This window comes from Nanorana parkeri, unplaced genomic scaffold (assembly GCF_000935625.1).
Source record: "Nanorana parkeri isolate BGI_ZX_2015 unplaced genomic scaffold, ASM93562v1 scaffold246, whole genome shotgun sequence".
NCBI lineage: Eukaryota > Metazoa > Chordata > Amphibia > Anura > Dicroglossidae > Nanorana > Nanorana parkeri.
Window position 1 is genome coordinate 1,450,152 of NW_017306514.1, and position 21,408 is coordinate 1,471,559.

Sequence of the window (21,408 nt, forward strand, 5' to 3'; positions counted from 1 at the left end):
AATATCTCAAATTTATTGTACATAAAAATCATTTTAGTTGATAAGAAATCATAAATAACATCATTACATACATTAGTGGATATAAAATCCCAATTTTAACCAACATGATTTATCCCTTCTTAATAGGCAGCCCATAATGCATAAATTGATTTAATAAAATAAAATTCTGATACATATCAGCCGTAATTGATTCCAATTGATGCATTCATTATGTAATCTCCAAAGTATGTATATCAACATTCATCCCTAGGCGTTTCGCCTTTCAAGCTTCTACAGGGGATAGGATTCATCTATTAAATGGAAATTGTACATAAGGTTATTGTATTTCCTTAGTTTGGGCATGCCCATCTTGCTGTAGTGCCTATGTTAAGTGGGGGAACACATTGCTGGAATTAACCCCCATGTGCGGAAAACCACACACGGGGCAGGTGTCTGGTACTCACCTGTATGGCGCACCTGGAGGTGGGTCGACGTGAGGAGGACTGGGATGAGGTGGGTGGTTAAATCTAGCCCTGCCATCACATACCGTCCATCATCTCTACCGGGGCCTCAAAGGAAGGAATGCCCTAGGCAGTGCAAGAGAGCCAGATCCCAATCGGAGCGGTGACCTGTAGAGAGCATATAGCAAAGATCAACTAATGATATTGCTTGTTATTTGATAGACCCAGTGAGTGACATTGTGCAAATTGCAAAATAACTTAGTTTGAATATATATATGTATACATATACATACACACACACATATACATATATATATTATATATACATGCACATACATACATACACACACACACATATATGTGGTCTAGCCAGTGTTGGCTACTACTCTATACAACCTTTTAAGTGTGCCATGTTCTATGAATAGGCATGTGTTTGTATGGACTTAGTGCAATAATACCTTCTTTCAAGGATAAGTGATGTGAGTGAAGAAAATAAATATATAAATATATACTCACATATATACGTGAAAAATTGCTCCTACGTTTCCTTAGGTGAAAGTCAATTGCTGTTAGTGAATGTGTATCACATATATATATGTGTGTCTGCAGTCTAGAGCATGGCAGCCGCATGTGTGTTTCCCAAATCCCAAATGGGATGTATATATACTGATGAACACTGCTGTTAGGTGTGTGGAATCCCCACTAATTGGAGCACAGCAACAAAAATCAATGCCTCAAATAAGTGACAACCCAAAAAAAACAAAACCCAAAATGAACAAAAGAGGGGGAAGAGAAATTACCTCATTCTAATCCGAAGTGTATAAGGGTGTGCTGTCCTCAGCTCTCAGCTCCAAATGGTACGCTCTCTGCACTGGCCTCAGTGACATCCCACCCCTTAAGTAACCCCCAAAGCCGAGTTGGACGCACCGAACACAGGTGTTCCAGGCGCCGATCGGCGATGTGGACTCACATTTGCGCATGCTCCGGTAAGCCGTGCATGCGTCCTGCAATCCCCATCCGCCGATACCTCAGTAACGAGGGAAGCGATCCACAAGGGCCACCCCCTCGTTTAGCATGCAAAAGGACAGCTGTCCAAGCACGTTAGGTACGGTGAGCACTTGGCGATGGAAAAAGGCCAGGGGGACACAGGAGTGAAGTCCAGAGGTCCCAGCAGAGGACTCCGTCGATGCCAACACCCCATGTTCTTCACTAAGTGAGGCATCCGATCCCCATTGGGGATACACGCCCTAATATGCCTATGTTAGAGTAATCTGTAATCGATCCCAGTTTCCATTAATTTATGATTCATAAAGGGTATGTCCTGTCTCTTCTATTTATTCCAAAAAATACCAATGTCATAAATTGTCGAATTGCGAACATATATATCTGAGCATCTCATCCAATCCCGGAGGTAACAGTGTGTCCCAGATTGAGAGTCCACTGTGCCTCCGACTCTAATGATCATTTATAATTCTATTTTTGTTTGTTTAAATTAGGATGAAGAATACTTTTTTGGACTTCTGAGAGGTATATATTTGCTTGATTTGGATTCATTATTAAATAAAAGTTTGAGCGTTTAATACCATGTGAAGTTATCAGTAGGTCCACTTTTAAGAAATCTGAGCATATGAAAGCTTAACCCTTGCAGTGAGGCTACCCCCGCACTGCAAGGGTTAAAGGAGAACTATTGGGTCAGTGTTTTTCCCCATAGTTCTCCTTAGGGTAACGGGAGGACGCTAGTTTGTGTCCTCCCGTTACCCTACAGCTGGCGGTATACTGAGACGCCGGAGCGGATCCCGACATCGATGTTGAGATCCGCCCAGCTGCGTGAGTGACAGCTGGCTCTGCCTATCTAGAGGCAGAGCCAGCTGTCACTCACGCAGCTGGGCGGATCTCAACATCGATGTCGGGATCCGCTCCGGCGTCTCAGTATACCGCCAGCTGTAGGGTAACGGGAGGACGCTAGTTGTGTGTGCTCCCGTTACCCTAAGGAGAACTATGGGGAAAAACACTGACCCAATAGTTCTCCTTTAAGGACTTGTTTTGTCTAGAACGCTAAAATAACAAAGATATACTCACCCGAACATTCAACATGGCTGGCTGCTAGACCAGTCCCTGCGGCTTTCCTCCCCCTCCACTCTGGTGGTCTAATAACCTGAGTCATCACATCCAATACAGTATATTGGGCATGAGAATGCCAATGGACTGTACACTGCCAGAGTGGAGGGGGGAGTGAGGCTGTGGGGACAGGTCAAGCAGCCAGCCAGGTTGAGTGGGTGAGCATCTCTTTATTGTAGCTCCCTAGACGAAGCCAGAACTTAATGCCAGGTGCACACCTGGGCGACCCGTGACCACGTGTCAATCATGCATTATACCACGCGGATTGCCAACCATCACCGACGATCGTGGTGTGGGTGCCAATTTTTTTCTAATGGCACCCCAGTCGCGCCGGGTGGATTGCGCGTCGTGTATCAGAAAAAAAAGGTACATGTAGCTTTTTTCTGTGATTGCCGACGGATGTACCCCATTGAAATCAATGGAGCCGCAATTGTGCACGACCCTGGGCCGCGCGTCCCGGATCGCTCAGGTCTGCACCGGCCCTAACCCTTGTCTATTGGTCCTGGTGACCATGATCTCTGCTAAACACAGTGATGGGAAGTCAAAAATGTTGCCACCTGAACAGGAAATGAGGGGACATCTTCCGATTGGAACACCTGCTAAGATTTCTCCTCCTTTTGGGGAGATTTCTTTCTAACGTCCCCTTGTGTCTTTGGGACAGGAAGTGAAAGGAATTATCTCCAATGGGCCACAGACGGCAATCTACAATGGTTTTAACATTGCCTACTTTATTTAAAACACCAAAAAAAAGTACAATTCCACTAAAAAACAAACCGCTAGGAGCTCCCTTAAGAAGCCACTGCTCTAAAACGACGGCAGCTATTTCCCAGCGTTGTAGACTTGTCACATCCAGGCGCCATTCAAATCACAACCTAACACCCCCTCCTGCAATTGGTCTCTCAGCTTGTAGCTCACTCTTGATTGACATGTCTCATGCCACGCCCACACGAGGACCCGTGTGCTGACGTGTTAGGTATGTCTAACTCAGTGCCTGAAGGACCCCTATCCTAGCTGTCGTGGCGGTAAGTGTGAGGGAAATAGGACAACGAAAGGCGTGACATTGCCAAGCGTGACCTTTACGATAAAGCCTATCCGGCGCTTCCTGGACGGTACCAGACGGTTCTCATGCACACCGGATCTGGCAGAAGAATGTTCCTCCAGTGACGTCAGCAGAGGTGAAGGACCCCCACAGAAACTGTCAGGAACCCTGGAGACGGACAGCGGGTAGGATGAAGAGGATGGCAGCCTAGCCCACCTGGAAGACGGCAGTCTTGTGTACCCAGCCTGCAGCTGACTTGCAGGTGTACGGGGAGTGAAGTAGCAGCAGGAGACGGGGCGACCAGGAAGTGAGAGCTCTGCGAGTGCCATAGTGGCTTTTCTAGGTAACCTCACCTGTGACATCTATGACAGCAGCATGTCTGTAATGGGCACACATCTCTAGTGGCTGTGTGATCAGGAGCTAATACAGGCATTGTCAACATATTAAACCACAAACACACAGGTTGTGCACACATGATCAATTGCATGACACTTGTACTAATGATCAGCACGCCATACAAAGTAGAGTTTAATAACCTCCATTACATAGACAGCAATGCAATGATTGCAGTATTTGTAATGGCCACTTCCTGAAAAACAACGTACAAAACATCAGCTTATGTGTAGCCAGCTTTAGCCACACCATACAGTTCATGTGGCCAATCCATACGTTATTAGTAATGATACAGTGAGCTGTTTTAGTTTTGGTTAGGGAATGGTTAAAATATATATTTTGAGTTCTGACTTCCTAGAAGGAAAGAAGAAGAGTCTCTCCAAAGTGTAGGTAAATCCTACTTTGGACAGTTGTTTCCAGAGACAAGTGCCCCCCATTGGAAGATCACTAATAAGTGAAGAAATCACCAGCACTCCTGAATTCCAAGAATGTCCGACCTTGTTTATTGACATCCAATGTATGGCAACGTTTTGGAACGCACAATGGTTCCTTCTTCAGGCAAACCAAGTGACATTTATGGACTGAGCTCCCAATTGGAACATTTCACTTATATTCCTGTTCTGTGAAAACTGTAACATTTCTCATCACTTTCTTTCACTAGGACAAATAGAATGAAGTTCCTCAGCAGGGGCAAGACTTCACAGAGATTCCAAAATGAGAAACACAATTGGCTAGATACGATTTTAAGTGCAGCTAAAGCGAAAAACGTTTTTTTGTTGTTTTTAGTGTATCTAAAGCCACAACTTTTTTTATTTTTAGCTGGAGAGGGTTTAGAACCCCGGTTAGGCCTTTATTGCTGTCTCACTTTATTTGTCCTGGTGATTATTGGGCCACATCACAGGGAGTGAAAGTGAGGGACATTTCAAAATGTTGAATTGTCACTAGAACAGGAATAGAGGTGAAACCTTTCATTTTGGACACGTGTTCTTGTTCCCTCATTTTAGAGGGGATTCCTTCCCCCCTTTCCGTTGTGTCTACCAAACAGAAAATGGAGAGAAATCCATGACATAAAAAAACAAATAAAATCAGACTGGTTTTAAAGGTGAATTACAGGAATGATCTTTTATGGCTACAGCTTGGCTCATTATCTCTCCTCCCCAGAAGGCTCGTTATCTCTCCTATCCAGCCACTGCCACCATTTGGAGAATGCCTTGTATTCTTTCAGTCAATACAAGGCTCTCCCTGATTGTAAAAGGTAGGGTGGATGACCAAAATGACAAGGTTGGTTTTAGTTACACTGTAAGAATTTTGCACACATGCATGGGAAGGTTTTACAAAAGCACAACATTGTGAGATATTTTTAAGTAACTTAAAGGGGCCTATCAGGCAGTTGCTAGGCCTAGGCACTGCCACTTGACAGAAGAAGTGACATCACATCCATGAGCCTCCAACACTGCTCATTCTAGTTATGGCTGCAAACTAGGAAGGAGAAAGGGAGCACAGGCAAGGTGAGTATAAGGGGTTTGGCCCTATGTAGAGGTGCTGTCACTTTGCTATATATGAACAAGGTGACTGTCTCTTTAAAAATATCTTCATATACCATTGCGTTATCTCCTTACTGTCTTATTTTAGATTTTATCTGATTTTTAGTGCTGTGCGTACACACACACGAAACTTTATTTCCTACACTGAGCAGTTGGTCACTTTTTTTAATGGTTTTACACTTCAAACTCAAATTTATGTAGTTATTGCCACAAATTGTTACTGCTCTGAAATAGTTACTTTATTAATATTATTATACAGGGTTTATATAGCGCCAACAGTTTGCGCAGCGCTTTACAATATAGGGCAGACATTACAATCACAATTCAAGACAAGATGGTAAGGAGGGCTATGGAGAACTATGAGGTGAGTGAAAATCACTCAGCCTCATAGGTCGAGCCAGCGTGTGACAATGAAACTGTCACAGGTCGGCTCAATAGATCAGTAAGTGAGTGAACACATACCGTCGCTCGCTCACTTCTCGATCTATCCCTGCAGAGATCCGTGGCTGTCACGGCTCCCTGCAGGGATTCCCCCACTCCTCCAGCGCTGACTGGCGGTACGGACAGTGGGCGGGTACAGCTGGCTCTGCCTCTAGATAGGCAGAGCCAGCTGTCAATCACGCAGTTGGGTGGATCCAAACAGTAATGTTGTGATCCGTCCCGGCTGCGGCGTCTCAGTATACCGCCAGCTGTAGCTTGCAGTATACTGAGCTTTGGGTCACGGGAGGACGCTAGTTTGTGTCCTCCCGTGACCCTTGGGAGAACTATGGTGAAAAGCCCTAACCCCATAGTTCTCCTTTTTAATCTCTCCATCATCCATGCATTGTAAGATTATTATTGTGACCCATATGCCAGTCTTTATTGCATTCCATATATAAAATGCATTTCAGATCATAAGCCAGGACTCAATCATGTTTTTCCTTTTTCTTTTATTTCTTCCTAGACATGGATGTTTTTCATTCAATTGCCCTCCTCTGCATGTTGCTTGTAGTTCCAGCACCCATTGCAGGGGACAATCGATACAAGCAAGGCGCTTCAGTGATGTTGTATGTAAACAAGGTGGGACCATATCACAACCCACAGGAAACATATCACTACTACCAGCTACCAGTGTGTGCCCCCCCACAAATCCGCCACAAGAGCCTGACATTGGGAGAAGTTCTGGATGGAGATCGAATGGCAGAATCTATGTACAAGTTTACTTTCCGTGTTAATGTTGAGAGGGAACCTCTATGTGAGCTGAAACTGGCTGTTAGTCAGGTAAATATTTTCTCCTCTTTTACATGGGCATGTGACATTGAGGTATGCATTGCAGAGAAAGTGGGTCCTTCTTTAGGGATCTACTTTATTGCTGGATGACATAAACACCTGCCATTTGCTGTCCGGTGGTGGGGTCTTCTCGTGCTCCACAAAATTGCATAGCTTGATGACATCATGAAGAGGTGATTTGTTTGGTACTGCAGGGCATAATCACTGATGCTGGCGGGGGACAAAGATGGTGTAGTTAGGTGAGTTAAAAAAGAGCTTCAGAAAGTAGTTTAAATGTGAATGGATTGGTGAGCTTTTCCAGAACATTGTTTTTATTTCACAATGGATTAGGCATAAAAAAAGGATCTCATTGTTCTTTAAAAGTATCAGATCCACTCTCAGTTTGATTGGAGTCATGATACGATTAAGTGTATGTATAAACAAACAATGCTTTTTATATTTTTGGATAGAGTAGAGAAAGGTTATGACCCCATCAATTATTTTTTCGGTTGGTGTGTTTGTCTTGGTGACCATTATTACAGAGACAGAAAGTGACAGGAAATAGAACATTTTACAGTTGTCACCAGAACAAGTGGAGTGCTAAATCTTGTTATTTCCGAGGGGAATCGCAGACACAGGAGAAAATACACCGTCAAGAGTTTTAATCCTTTTCTATGTAAAACAAAGTTGAGTTATACAAGCACTTTAAATTAAAACCACAATTTGTGCTGTGAGATATAAACATGTATTAAACTTATCACACTAGCAGCTGTAGAAATATCATAAAATGAATATACCTTTTTATAAAACCGCGCTCAGAGCAATCCAATAAAGTACAAAATGTCCATTCAATTAATGAATCCCAAAGTGCTATTAAGAAGGGTGCCTACTTTTGTTCCCCATGGTCACTGTGTGTGTTGTAAAGTAGCCACCACTCCAAGCTTGCTCCCATGATGGACTACAATCTCAATACAAATTAGTAAACTAAACCTGAGATTGTAGTCCATCACAGGAATGAGTTTGGAGAGGTGACTACTTTACAACACACAGGGACCGTGGGGAACAAAAGTAGCCACCCTCCAGAAGGAAGGACAGTGTCAGCACCAATTCAGAGATGATTTGAGGATCTACAGCCCAGTGATACACAAATAAGAGACATTTTTGGTAATTAAGGTACCTGAATGCGTTTTTAACATGTAACTTCTGAGTTTAGTGTCACTTTAAACAAAGAGCAAAAGTTCAGTGTCACAGTAAAATGTCACTAGCTTTTTTTATCACATATTTGCACTGGAATTTGCATTTCTCTATTAGCACTATTTTTAAGTACAATGGGGGGAATTTATCAAAATCTGGAGCAGCTGTGCATGGCAACCAATCAGCTTACCTCTTCAGTTTGTGTCGTTAAGATTTGAAAATGAAAGAGAGAAGATGATTGGTTGCCATAGGATGTGCCCTGTATTATAAGTTCTGTATGCAAGCACTTTAACCGATCTCTAGCTATGAACGGTTAGTGAGCTTTTTGTTTTCTGTGGTGGATCGCAATATTCATTACTCAAAAATCTATTGAATCATCTGACAATTACTCATCACATTGTCACAGTCTAGGTAACAAAGTTCCCACATTCTCTAATGTGAGTTTTCTGCCTATAGACATCATTTTGTATGGACTCTAACAAAGGTATTTCCAGCTCTTTGTTGATTTGAATCTGTAACTGTGGTCAGCTCCTCTGATCTTAGAACTGAATTGTTTTCAGTTTCCTTGGTGCACACTGTTTGTTACACAGCCAAAAGAGGACAAATGGCATGTGTATTATATACTTGATACTTAGGGAATAATAAAAAAACAACCGCACTCAAAGAACAAGATGTAACATACAAAGGTTATAATTTTTTTGCACATTTTTCAGCTTTTTAAGTTCTGTGCCTGGCATGGAAAGTTTAATCTAGCATTGTTTAAGATACCACTTAGTTAAAGTTGGTGTAATTACTTAAGCTAGGTGCTGTATGTATGGTTGCAGGGGTGTGGAAATTTTAGAAAAAACTACTTGTCCAAGGACTAAAGCGGGGGCCGAATCTAACAGCAGCCGCTGAGGACAGAGGCTGAGGGAGGTGACAGAGCCCCCTGCTCTGTCCCCGCTCTCAGCGCTCCACGCTCTGTCCCCGCTCTGAACGCTCCGTCCCCGCCCCCTGTTCTCGGCGCCCCCCGCTCGCAGCGCCGCTCTCGGCGCTCATTTCAGAAAAAATAAACCAGCCCTGCTACTTGTCCGTAGCAGGGCTAAAACAAAGCACTTGCCCGGCGCCCGGAACTACATGTTTCGGGCGATACGAATTCCACACCCCTGGGTTAGAGTTATTCGTTTTGGGAATATTTCTTCTGTCTATCTAATCGATTTATCGTAGTGATGGAAGATTTTTCTTAAATGAATGATATTCTTAAGCTGACCATACAGCTATAGATTATCTAAAGACTTTCTATGGGGAGATGGAAAAAGTGCTACAGATTCCTCCATCTACGCTAAACTGTGTGGATGGAGGAATCTCCCACTGGGCCAAGCTTCAGTATCTTGCTAGTCGGCCCCGCTGGCTGTCACCTGAACAATCTGATTGGATGCAGGCATTGTTCAGGAATGTTGAGAGCCAGTGGGGCGGACTGGCAAGATACTAAAGCTTGGCCCAGTGGGAGATTCCTCCATCCACACAGTTTAGCATAGATGGAGGAATCTGTTACACTTTTTCCACCTGACCATAGAAAATCTGCAGATAATCTATAGGTGTATGGCCAGCTGTACAATGATATGTGGTTTTTGTTCACAAAACGTAATTAGTTCTAAAATTGAATATTAAAATCACACACAAATTTAGTTAATGTGTTAATGATTTCTGGATTAATAATGGTGTTACGGATTTAGTTTTTCTGCATGTGCAGTACTTTATGTTCTATTTGGGTATGGGCTTTTTCTAATGTTCCTTGAGGTTTGACTTGCCTGGCATAAAGCCAGTTTGGTGTTTATGCTTTCCAGAGAATATCGCCATCCGTAGGCTTGGTAAGGAGTTTAGCCAGTAGTTTACATTAATGGATCAATAATGAAATTAGTTGATGTCATCCACATTGAGTTGAATCCTTACTTTATTAAGGGATTGTGTGAGGAATGCCTTTTTTGAAGGTATCTTTTTGACAGGAACAACAGGGACAGTGCATTTTATCAATGTAAGGCCTGCATTCAGCAACAGTTAGGCTATCGGAGCATGCTGCCATGTTGAAAGCAAGGGATGCAATTAGGGATGCACCGATATATCGGCCGAAAATGGCACTTTTGGCTAAAGTCTCTCCTCCTCCCCGCACCGCTCAGCCTCCTGTCACAGTCCGGCAGAGCGGTGTGTTGGCGGAGACAGCCCGTGCTGTCACAGGAGGCTGAGCTCTCCTCCCCGCACCGCTCACTCAGCCTCCTGTGACATCTGTCAGGATGAAGAGCGGGTACAAACACTCAGCGATCAGTGAACGCTGAGTGTTTGTACATAAGTGAGGACATAGTATGGTTACTATATCCTCAATTTATGAATGAATTATATCATGTTCATTCATGATTGTGGTTATAGTAGAGATACTATGTGCACAAGTTATGAATGAACAGAAACACTCAGTATAGAGGATTCCTGTTCATTGATAACAGGGGATGCAGAAAAAGAGATTGGGGACCCTGTGTCCTCAATCTCTTTTTCTAATTTAAATTGGAAATATCAGGGGTCTGTTTAGATCCCTAATAATATTTCCCCGAAGCCCCCAAAAGTAAAGTAAAAAATAAAAATATTTAACAAAAAATGAATAAATAAAAATAAAATATTTTTAAAAATTTGTTAAAATTTAAAATAAAGTTTCGGTTTCCTGACCCGACAGTTGTGTTGTGTTGACTGAATCATTTTTTCCTTTTATTTTCACCTGTTACCACTTCCTGTTTATAGGGTGGCAACACACACCAATGGTACTCTATCTATGGAGGAGCAGTGTTGTCACCCCAGGCTGCTCTTTTGATTTAGAATACAAGCACCTTTCCCTCGCCTCATCACCTTTCCACTAGGAGGGTGGGTGAATGTTCTTTAGTTTACAGAAGATAGCTGGGAAATTGGATAAAATTTAGATATTCAATGCACAGACAACAGACAATGACATTAACACTGGAATTTTAGCAAAATCACTAGGCATTTTTCTGTACTTGCAATATATTCAACGCCTGAAAAAAAGAGCACTAATGCAACCACTACCACATCTATGGTCTGCTAGCTACCTTTATATGATAACTAGTACTGCTTTTTTTTAAGACCTGCTTAGAAATTTAGAATTCCATATATTAGCAAGTACTGTAGGCACTTCTGTAAATACTGCAACAAGAATAGATCGGCCCTCATCATCCAGCTTAACATGATGGATTTTATACCTTAGGGTTTTCCTCAGAAGTATAGATACTTCCTACCTCAACCCAAGGTTTATGCAGCCTATTGACCCGTGTTTGGTAGGACTTTTCCAAGTGGGTCATTCATTCCAGAATATGAGGGAAACTGCTTTAATATCCACATATTAAAGTCTACATTTTTTTTCACTTCCCCAATGTTAGTGTCAGCACTTACCTTAAATGATGTCTCTTAATCCGATCTTCTTCTTTCCTGTCCTTTTCAGCCTTCTCTTCAGCGCTGCTGCGGGTCTCCGATCCAGCGCTGAGTTATCTGTGCTTGCTGGCACTTCCTGTCCCACGGTGTCTGCATGCGGGTGCACGCTGTCCATAGACTTACCTTGTGTCTCTCCTCGTCTCCCCCCGGCCGAAAATCTGAACTGCGCATGCGCCCGCCCCAAGTTCCTTTGCGGCCACCCGAGATTTTTCAGATTTTCGGACAGGAGCGCACGGCGAAGACACAGTTAAGTTTAAACCTGTTCCAAAGGGGTTTTTTTTTAAACGCAACATAAAAATTTTCAACTACCACCATTTTATTCTATAGGGTCTTGGCATTCAGAAAATATATAATGTTGGGGGGTTTTACGTCATTTTCAGGCCTAAAATGTGGAATATAACATGGGTGCAAAAATGGAAAAAAGGGCCTCAGTCATGAAGGAGTTAATAACCCTTTAAAGAAAACTTTCCTAGATGAGCTTTGTTGCGTATGAATAGCATCTTTCCGGTATCATATCAAGTCCACCTGAGGTTACTGTAGGTGGTTGTTTAGCATGGAGCACAGAGAGAGCTCTACGGAAGTGGATGGAGGTAGAGTCTTCCCATGCTGACCTGCTCCGGTTTCATATTGATGACCTCTGTACGGTTTAATTTCTTCAGCTTCTCAGTGATGTGCTGATCTTGTTTCTCCTTGCCTATATTGGTTATTATGTGGTTCACATAAGTGGGTACATATTGGTGCTCATGTCTGGATTTGAAGGTCTGACTAGGAGCATATAAAAGTCTTACAGTGCAGTAAGGTGTTTCATCCGTATTGTTGCTTAACTTTCTACAGTCACCATATGCATATTTACATATGTTATGCTTATTCTTTGGGCTATATAAAGTGATGTTCTATGTATGGAGATGCTCTGTTGTCTTATGGTGTTCTGTTTCTTTCCCTTAAGGTAGAAGAGCTTCGTCAGGCCATTGAAGAACTCTACTACTTTGAGTTTGTGCTGGATGATATACCGATCCGTGGCTTTGTAGGCTACATGGAGGAGAGTGGCTTCTTGCCACACACTCATAAAATTGGCTTGTGGTCTCACTTGGACTTCAACATTGAGTATAATGAGGACCGTATCATATTTGCCAATGTTAGTGTTCGAGATGTGAAACCTTTTAGCTTGGATGATGTCAGAGAGCCTCTTAGTTTGACCCACACATATAGTGTACGTTGGTTCCCAACCACTGTGACTTATGAAAGGCGTGGGGACCGTCTCAGGGACAACAGTTTCTTTCCCAAAAGTCTGGAGATTCATTGGCTCTCTATCATTAATTCCATGGTACTAGTCTTTTTGCTTTTGGGTTTTGTGGTCATCATTCTCATGCGTGTTCTCAAAAGTGATCTGGCACGGTACAACCTAGACGAGGAAGGGACGGATGACATGGAACAAGGTGACAACGGATGGAAGATCATTCACACAGACGTTTTCCGCTTTCCCCCATATAGAAGTCTGTTGTGTGCCATACTTGGAGTAGGTTCCCAATTCCTGGCACTTGGAACAGGTAATAGTTGAAGACATTCAAATTTAAAAAATTTGGTATAAGTTAAAAAAAATGTTTTTTAGTTATTAATAATTTTGTTCTCCTCCCATAGGTATCATAGTAATGGTTCTTCTGGGAATGTTTAATGTGCACAGACATGGTGCTATAAATTCTGCTGCTATATTACTGTATGCACTCACATGCTGTATCTCTGGCTACGTGTCCAGTAATTTCTATAGGCAGCTGGGTGGAGATCGTTGGGTATGGAACATTGTACTCACTACAAGCCTTTTTTCAGGTAAAACACCTTTGAAACATTTTTGTTATTTTACACTTGTATAGAGGTAACATTGTTCTCCTACAACTAACAGCCGCTATAAGCTTTATATAGACTTAAACAATGTATAACCCTTAAAAGAGAACTATGGGGTAAGTGTTTTTCACGCAGGACATATACTAGCGTCCTCCCGTGACCCAAAGCTCACTATATAGAGAACTATGGGGTAAGTGTTTTTCACGCAGGACATATACTAGCGTCCTCCCGTGAGCTACAGCTCACTATATACTGAGAACGCCACAGCCGGGACGGATCCCGATAATACTGTTGGGATCCACCCAGCTGCATTAGCGACAGCTGGCTCTGCCTATCTAGAGACAGAGCCTGCTGTGCCAGCCCCCTCTCCGATTTGTTTTTCCACTCAGTGCTGGAGGATCGGAGAGGGGGGGGGGGGGCCCTCCGGGGAGCCGTGACTGACAGTCACCGCTCACTGCAGGGAAATGATCAGTAAGTGAGCAGATTGCTGCATGTTTCTGCTCACTTCCCGATCAATAGAGCCAACCTGTCCAGTTTCTTTGTCACACATCGGCTTTAACTATAAGGATTAGTGGAAATCGCTCACCTCATAGTTCTCCTTTAAGGTAAGAGAAAATGCTGCTGTTCCCAGCTTAGCTATTGAGATAGATTTTACCAACAAATAGTTACAGCAACTATTTGGGATACAGATGTGTGAGGGCTGGTGATTATCCAACTGTATGGTTGTAAGTCTGTAGGCCATCCAGTTAACACATGATTGCCCATCTGAGCTGCACACCATTGCACCATGGCCCCTTCTTCTTTTGGCTCTGCTGTATTTTTTTTTTTTCCAACCACTTTATCCTCTGAATTCATTAACGTGTCCCAATAAAGTCCCATCACTGTGCATCACAAAGTGCTGACTGTTTTAGAGAGCTGGGCATAGCTTCTCACAAGTAGAGAAAGGGTGCAAACTGTTGTTCTTGCCTACATGAGGTAGGAACACGAGTTCAAACATGCAGGTAGACTCAATTTACAAAGCTTTAAAAAAAAAAAATCCATGTCCGGTTAATAAATCTGGATGAAAGGTCCCTGCAATAGAAGTGCTTCTATACTCTCTTCTCCAGCAACCTGTGTCTCCTACCTTTCCTTTCTTAAGGTATTTAGCACTTCTATGGGTCCATCCTCCTACCCCTACATCACTCCAAACATTGTTGTGACATAGAGGTCTGAGGAAGGAACCATGGTGCATAGCAGGGGACACAGACATCCTTTACTCCTGGAAATGTTGAATTCCGAGGAGTCCTACGGAAGCTGCAGAGCAGGAACGGAGGGAAGGTAGAAAACGTGGTCAGTTGTAGAGTTGCGTGTAAAAGATCTTTCATCTGGATTATTTATCTTGACGGGTCACGTTAACACGGGGATAAAGATCCTTATTTTCCGTCATGTGTCTGTAAATTTTCAGATCTTATTGGCTAAAAGTAACTGTCCCATTTAAAAAAAATAAGCACCCTTATAACTAGTAGTCCCATCATTGGAGCCATTTTTTAAAATGTATTTTATTTTTTATCCGATTAACCGATTAATCGAACTTAATAATCGGCTAACTAATCGATTTTGAAAATAATCGTTAGCTGCAGCTCTATTCTGGTGTGTTAGCTTTGTGAACTGAGCTGCTTTCTGTCCAATATTTTTCTCTCTCCCTCTCTCTCTCCCTCTCTCTCTCCCTCTCTCTCTCCCTCTCTCTCCCCCTCTCCCTCATTTCCACAGTCTGCTCTTCTGACTGTCTCCCCTCTCCCAACCACTGTCCGCCCACACTGACATTTTACTCTGCCCTGCCACACAGCACAGCCTTGTCTAGCAGGACATAAGACCTCATTTTTGTCTACTGCAGTTAAGTAATGCTTGCACATCTTGTTCATCTCCTAGCCTGTGACTAGACAGTGAAAGGAGCAGAATCGGTACACTGATGAGCTCATCCCTCTGTCATTCTGCCCTCTCCTCCTGTCAGGATGCTCTTTGTTAGTAAATGCTAGAGCTGCAGCTAAAGATTATTTTCAAAATCGATTAGTTAGCCGATTATTAAGTTCGATTAATCGGTTAATCGGATAAAACATAAAATACATTCTAAAAAATGGCTCCAGTGATGGACTACTCGTTTGTATTGAGTGTAGTCCATCACAGGAGCAAGCTTGGAGCGGTGGAAGTAAAAAAGAAAACAAAAGTGTGGTGTGCAATATAGTGAAATGGAAAGTGTAAAATTATACAGCAATCAATGCAGAATGACATCGGCTATAGAGGAGTACAACAAATCCCAGCAATAGTACATTATAGCTGGCGGTATTCTGCATTGCGCTGTATAATGTACTATTGCTGGGTTTTGTAGTCCTCTATAGCTAGTGGTATTCGGCATTGCACCACTGTATAATGTATTCCTGGGATTTGTTGTACTCCTCTATAGCAGGTGGTATTCTGCATTGCGCTGTATAATGCATTATTGCTGGGATTTGTAGTCCTCTATACAGCGCAATGCAGAATACCCCCAGCTATAGAGAAGTACAACAAATCCCAGCAATAGTACACTATACATACAGTGTATAATGTATTGCTGGGATTTGTATTCCCATGTATAATATACAGCACAATGTACCATCAGCTATAGAGGAATACAAATCCCAGCAATACATTATAGAGCACCATGTGTGGGAAAGTGCAGGCTTACCTGAGCAGTCTTCCAGCAACTTGCTTCTGAGATCGGACCTGTCTATCGGCGGCTGTCATCCCCCCACACCTGCTCCTCCTTACTACATCTCCCCGCGTCCCTGTGCCGATCGTGGATGTGGGCGGGCGGTGAGTGTGAGGCGGGGAGGAGGTGCGGCGTGAAGAGCGTGGATGCTGGTGGGCGGGTCTGGCAGCGGCGACCGTGAGGTGGGGAGGAGGTGCGGCGCGCAGCGTGTGTGGAGCCGTAAACAGGGCCAACCAATCAGAAGCCGATTAATCGATGATTGAAAAAGTTGAGAACTTTTTCAATAATCGATTATGTCGATTAGTTGTTGCAGCCCTAGTAAATGCACACTGCAGCACTCCCTAAAGACTTCTTTTGCTACGTCTCTCTCTCCCAGTCTGAGCTCTGCTGTAAATGGGATTGCATAAGGCTGATACCAAGTGACAAATAAGTACTTACACTGCTTGCATCTAAACTTGCATATAACTACAAAATTGTATTAAACAATACAGAGCTGCATTGATTTGTACTTTTGATATTTGCTACTTAAGGTAGGTATTTTTCACAGGAATAACATGATCTGAGAATGCCCTAAAGAGCCATAGAGGAGGCAAAGAGCAACCTGAGCTTGCTTCCAAAATTACTGTGTTCATCATGAATAGACAAACATGTGCTGATTTAAATAAAGAATATTTGTTCAGTTTTCAAAAAAAATGTCCATAGACTTTTCCAAAAACACATGTGTTTGTATTCTGAATAGACACACACACACACACACACTCTTTCTGGTTTTATTTTGTCGATGATGCATGCTAACTTGCCTTCAAACTTTACTTTGTGCAATAGATAAAACATCAAGTAAATTTTTCCTACTAATAGGTGTGTTCTAAATAATATGCTAACTGAAGTGTTTATATATATATATTGTGTATGTGGTAGTCCACAAATAATGTTTTACATTTGTCTTCCAGCCCCATTTTTCCTGACCTGGAGTGTAGTGAATTCAGTTCATTGGGCCAATGGCTCAACACAAGCTCTTCCAGCAACCACAATCCTCTTGCTTCTCACTGTGTGGCTCTTAGTTGGATTCCCGCTTACTGTAATTGGAGGAATCTTCGGTAAAAATAGTGCAGGAAACTTTGAGGCTCCATGTCGGACCAAGAACATTGCTCGAGAAATCCCTTCCCAACCTTGGTATAAGTCAGCGCCAGTCCACATGGCTATAGGAGGCTTCCTACCGTTTAGGTACTTTTTGTTTAATTGTACTTTGTGCTGCCTTCTCAAATGGAGAATACTAACTGGGTTTAAATGAGAACTATGGAGTCAGTGTTTTTCCCCATAGTTCTCCTAAGGGTCACAGGAGGACACAAACTAGCGTCCTTCTGTGACCCAAAGCTCAGTATACCGCGAGCTACAGCTCGCGGTATACTGAGACGCCGCAGCCGGGACGGATCCCGACATTACTGTCGAGATCCACCCAGCTGCGTGATTGACAGCTGGCTCTGCCTATCTAGAGGCAGAGCCAGCTGTACCCGCCCCCTCCCCCGTCCGTTCAACCAGTCAATGCTGGAGGATCAGACAGGAGAGGGGGGGAATCCCTGCAGGGAGCCGTGAGTGACGGTCACGGCTCTCTGCAGGGATAGATCGAGAAGTGAGCGAGCGACGGTATGTGTTCGCTCACTTCCCGATCTACTAAGCCGACCTGTGACAGTTTCATTGTCGCACATCGGCTCGAACTATGAGGCTGAGTGATTTTTCTCTCTTTTGGTTACAATTTACATTTTATTGAGCACCATTAGTATAGCTTTTATTGTACTCTGGCACTCCTACATACAAGCCGCACTGTTTGCCCTTGCTCTTCAGAGAATATAAGGTGTCACTGATTGGGCAAGAGAAGTGGAGGGGCAGGCAAACAGGACAGCTGCTCTGTAGGAGATTCAAAGGTCTAGTGTGTTGGAGCGTAGGAAGTATAGCTATAGCTATACTATCAGCGCTCAATAAACCTGAAAATTGTAAAGGGGACCAGTCACTCGGAGAGAAAGATGCCTGCAGGAGTGATGGATAAGGGATAAAACTGCTTTTAACTGTGCCCTAGACAAAAACTAGCATTTCAATTTTGCAGTGGGGGATAGCCCCATTACAAGAGTAGTTTTGAATTTTCCCAAATTTGGGTATTTGGTGGTTAGGCTGTTTTGTCCGTAAACAGTGCAAGGAGCATAACGCTAAGTGCAAAGTTCAGTAGCCCAGAGCAACAATTTGAATTCTCTTAACCTAAAATCAGACCTGTACAACATGGATTTTGATTTGGTTGATTTGCTCTTTTTATGGCCAAAGTAAGCCCTAGTGTATCTCTTCACCATTTGTAAAAAATCAGATCAGATTTTTATTCAAGAGCTGATGTTGAGATGTCCATGTAGGGCTCATTCACATCCGTACTCAAATACACACATCCAGGGGCGTAACTAGAAATCACAGGGCCCCATAGCAAAATTTCGCATGGGGCCCCGTGATTTCTAGTTATACCCCGTGCAGAGCCCACTTGAGATCCCACACAGCCCACCATAGACTCTTTATTGTGGGCCATGCAGGGTCACCCTCAGGTGGGCTAGTCGCACTCCTTACCTAACAGACAATTTATAACACAGCGCCAACGGCTTAAGTCCAGGAAAGGGGACAGTCTTCAATGATAGTGGTGTAAGACGCTAACGAGGCAGCTCTCACTAGGTTTAGGGAAACCTCAGCACTGCAAAACAAAACACAGAGAGCGCCTCCATCGCGTAAAAACTTTTTATTAAAACAAGATAAAAACAAGTGCAATGGTACTCGCAAAGGTCGAGTAAAAACAGGCATGAAAGGATCTTTACACGATGGACTTAGCCAGCCGGCTGTTCGTCCTCCCTGATGGTTTACGCGTTTCTGAGGTCACGCCTCCTTGATTGGTTCTGATGGAGGCGCCTCCTTTTCCTGTAACGTTGCTTGAGGGCCCCCGTTTCCTCCACCATCGCCGGGGCCCGCCTCCTTCTCCGTCACCGTGCCCGCCTCCTCCCCTGCTGCCGACCATGGGCCCTGCCGGGTCCAGCCTGCTCTACCGCCGCTGCTGGCTCTCATTGACTCTGTGGAGAGGAACGCGCTGCTGCACAGATTACTGTCAGTGATCTGAACAGCAGCGCATTCTTCTTCAGAGCCGCCAGTGAAAGCCACCAGCAGAGGATGCCATAGCGACCCAGGTGGCCCGCACGGCATCTGGCCGGGCCCCACTGTGCTCCGGGCCCCATAGCGGCCGCCTGGGACGCTATGGTGATTGTTATGCCACTGTACATATCACTTGTCCCTCCTGGGAGCAGGTTTCTGCACGCCCATGTGAATGAACCCTTATTATCTTGGTTGTAGTTAGTCATTCTTAGTTTTATATATTTTTGACATGTTTTATTGGCATTTTTCAGTTTTTCTTTGTTTCTTTGGCACTAATTGTTTTTGTTTCTTTACAGTGCAATCTCTGTGGAGCTGTATTACATTTTTGCTACTGTCTGGGGCCGAGAGCAGTACACACTGTATGGGATTCTGTTCATCGTATTTGCCATTCTACTGAGTGTAGGCGCCTGTATTTCTGTGGCACTGACATACTTCCAGCTGTCAGGTGAAGATTATCGGTGGTGGTGGCGATCAATTCTAAGCACGGGATCTACTGGAGCTTTTATCTTTCTCTACTCTGTCTTTTACTACTGGCGTCGGTCTAACATGTCAGGGGTGGTTCAAAGTGTAGAATTCTTTGGTTACTCTTTCCTAACGGCATATGTTTTCTTTCTCATGCTTGGAACTGTCAGCTTCACAGCATCACTTCGATTTATCCGCTATATATATGTAAACCTCAAAATGGACTAAAATCATGAGCCAAGCACATCAATTGTGCTTTAACGTCTATATATGGATTAATGGACCAATTACAGAGGAAGCGGCTGAAGATCCTGTACCTGCAGCTCCAAAGGCCACTCGGATACAGCTTGATGTAAGTGGAGCATGAGGAGATAAAATCACAGAGATACTTAGGTAAGAAGAGGAAAGTGCAGCAGTGAGACTGGAGATGCAAGTAAACCAAGCAATAAACGGATTACAGGAAATTCCAGAAAGCCTCTTGATAGAAGCTGTCTCACTGCTGACTGTTTATTTCCATTCATGCCCGTCTCTTATACTGCTAAAATTGTCTTTCTGCAAAGTCTTCTTTGCTGTCATTATTTGGTCTCCCACTGCTACTGCAGATTAGGTTCTTCGTCTGGAGATCTTGTTTTCTGACATAAGGGAAAGTTTCGGTTGCTTTTTATAAGTCATTGGAAGACTCCTTACTCTGGCTTGAACACTTGCTCTGGTCTGTTAGTTTTGTAAGATGGTCTTGTGGGCTTTCTCTGGCCTGTTTCCTTTCAGACAGTCTCCTGCATTCTACTGGACTTCTGTAAAAATATATATATTTATATCTTTTTGGTTTCCTTTTTACAAAATAAAAAACAAAACAAAACTTGTGTTTGAAAATAACTTAACTGATATAAACTAAAACACTATTAAAAAGCTGATGGACTACAATCTCAATACAAAATAGTAAACTATACATGCGATTGTAGTCCATCACATGAGCGACCTTGCAGCATTGGCTACTTTACAACACACACAGGGACCATGGTGAACAAAAGTAGCCCCCCTTCAGAAGGAAGTACAGTGTCAGCACCAATTCAGAGATGATTTGAGGACCTACAGATGAGTGATACACAAGATACATTTCTGTTAATAGTTAAGGAACTTGAATGCATTTTTAAAGGGTTTCTAAAGCCTCAGTTTTTTTTGCATATATCTTCTGCTAGTAAGCAGTAGAGCAAAAAAAAACGCTTTAACAGTGGTTTAAACTTACCCCGTCTTCGCCGCGCGCTCCCGTCAGAAAATCCGAAACTGCTCGGGCGGCCGCAAAGCACCTTGGGGTGGGCGCATGCGCAGTTCGGATTGTTGGCCGGGAGACGAGGAGAGATGCAAAGTAAGTCTATGGACGCGTGGACCGCATGCAGACACCGTGGTACAGGAAGTGCCAGCAAGCAGAGAGGAGTCAGCGCTGGATCGGAGAGCCACCGCACCGCTGGAGGGACAGATGAAAACATCAGGAAAGAAGATCAGATTAAGAGACATCATTTAGGCTGGGTTCACACCTGGGCGTTTTTCAGTGCTGATCGAAGTGCTGAAAAACGTTCAAGCAGTAAAATCCTATGAATCCCTATGGGCATGGTTCCCACCTGGGCGTATTTCAGTGCGATTTGTCGCGCTGAAAACGCCCTACGCCCGAAATAGTACAGGAGCTTCTTTGGGGCATATTTCAGCGCGTATCCATTGGTATTCCCGAGTGTGGCTCGGGGTTAACAAAGCGGTAACCCCGAGCCACACTCG

General features: G+C 43.6%; 1 protein-coding gene across 1 annotated transcript; it reads left to right on the forward strand.

Moving 5' to 3' along the window:
- The first annotated feature begins 3,867 nt into the window (after nt 1-3,867).
- TM9SF1 (transmembrane 9 superfamily member 1) lies at nt 3,868-20,471 on the forward strand. The gene is made up of 6 exons (XM_018556679.1): nt 3,868-3,904; nt 6,478-6,794; nt 12,391-12,991; nt 13,083-13,268; nt 16,959-17,232; nt 19,476-20,471. The coding sequence occupies exons 2-6, from the start codon at nt 6,480-6,482 to the stop codon at nt 19,867-19,869; spliced, it is 1,770 nt and encodes a 589-aa protein (XP_018412181.1). The 5' UTR covers nt 3,868-3,904; nt 6,478-6,479; the 3' UTR covers nt 19,870-20,471.
- The last annotated feature ends 937 nt before the right edge of the window (nt 20,472-21,408 follow it).

Excerpts from the sequence above, each read along its gene's own strand:
- TM9SF1 (XM_018556679.1), top strand. The coding sequence starts at position 6,480 with ATGGATGTTTTTCATTCAATTGCCCTCCTCTGCATGTTGCTTGTAGTT. Across the intron at positions 12,992-13,082 it reads ATTCCTGGCACTTGGAACAG|GTATCATAGTAATGGTTCTT; the intron begins GTAATAGTTGAA and ends CTCCTCCCATAG. Across the intron at positions 13,269-16,958 it reads CACTACAAGCCTTTTTTCAG|CCCCATTTTTCCTGACCTGG; the intron begins GTAAAACACCTT and ends TTTGTCTTCCAG.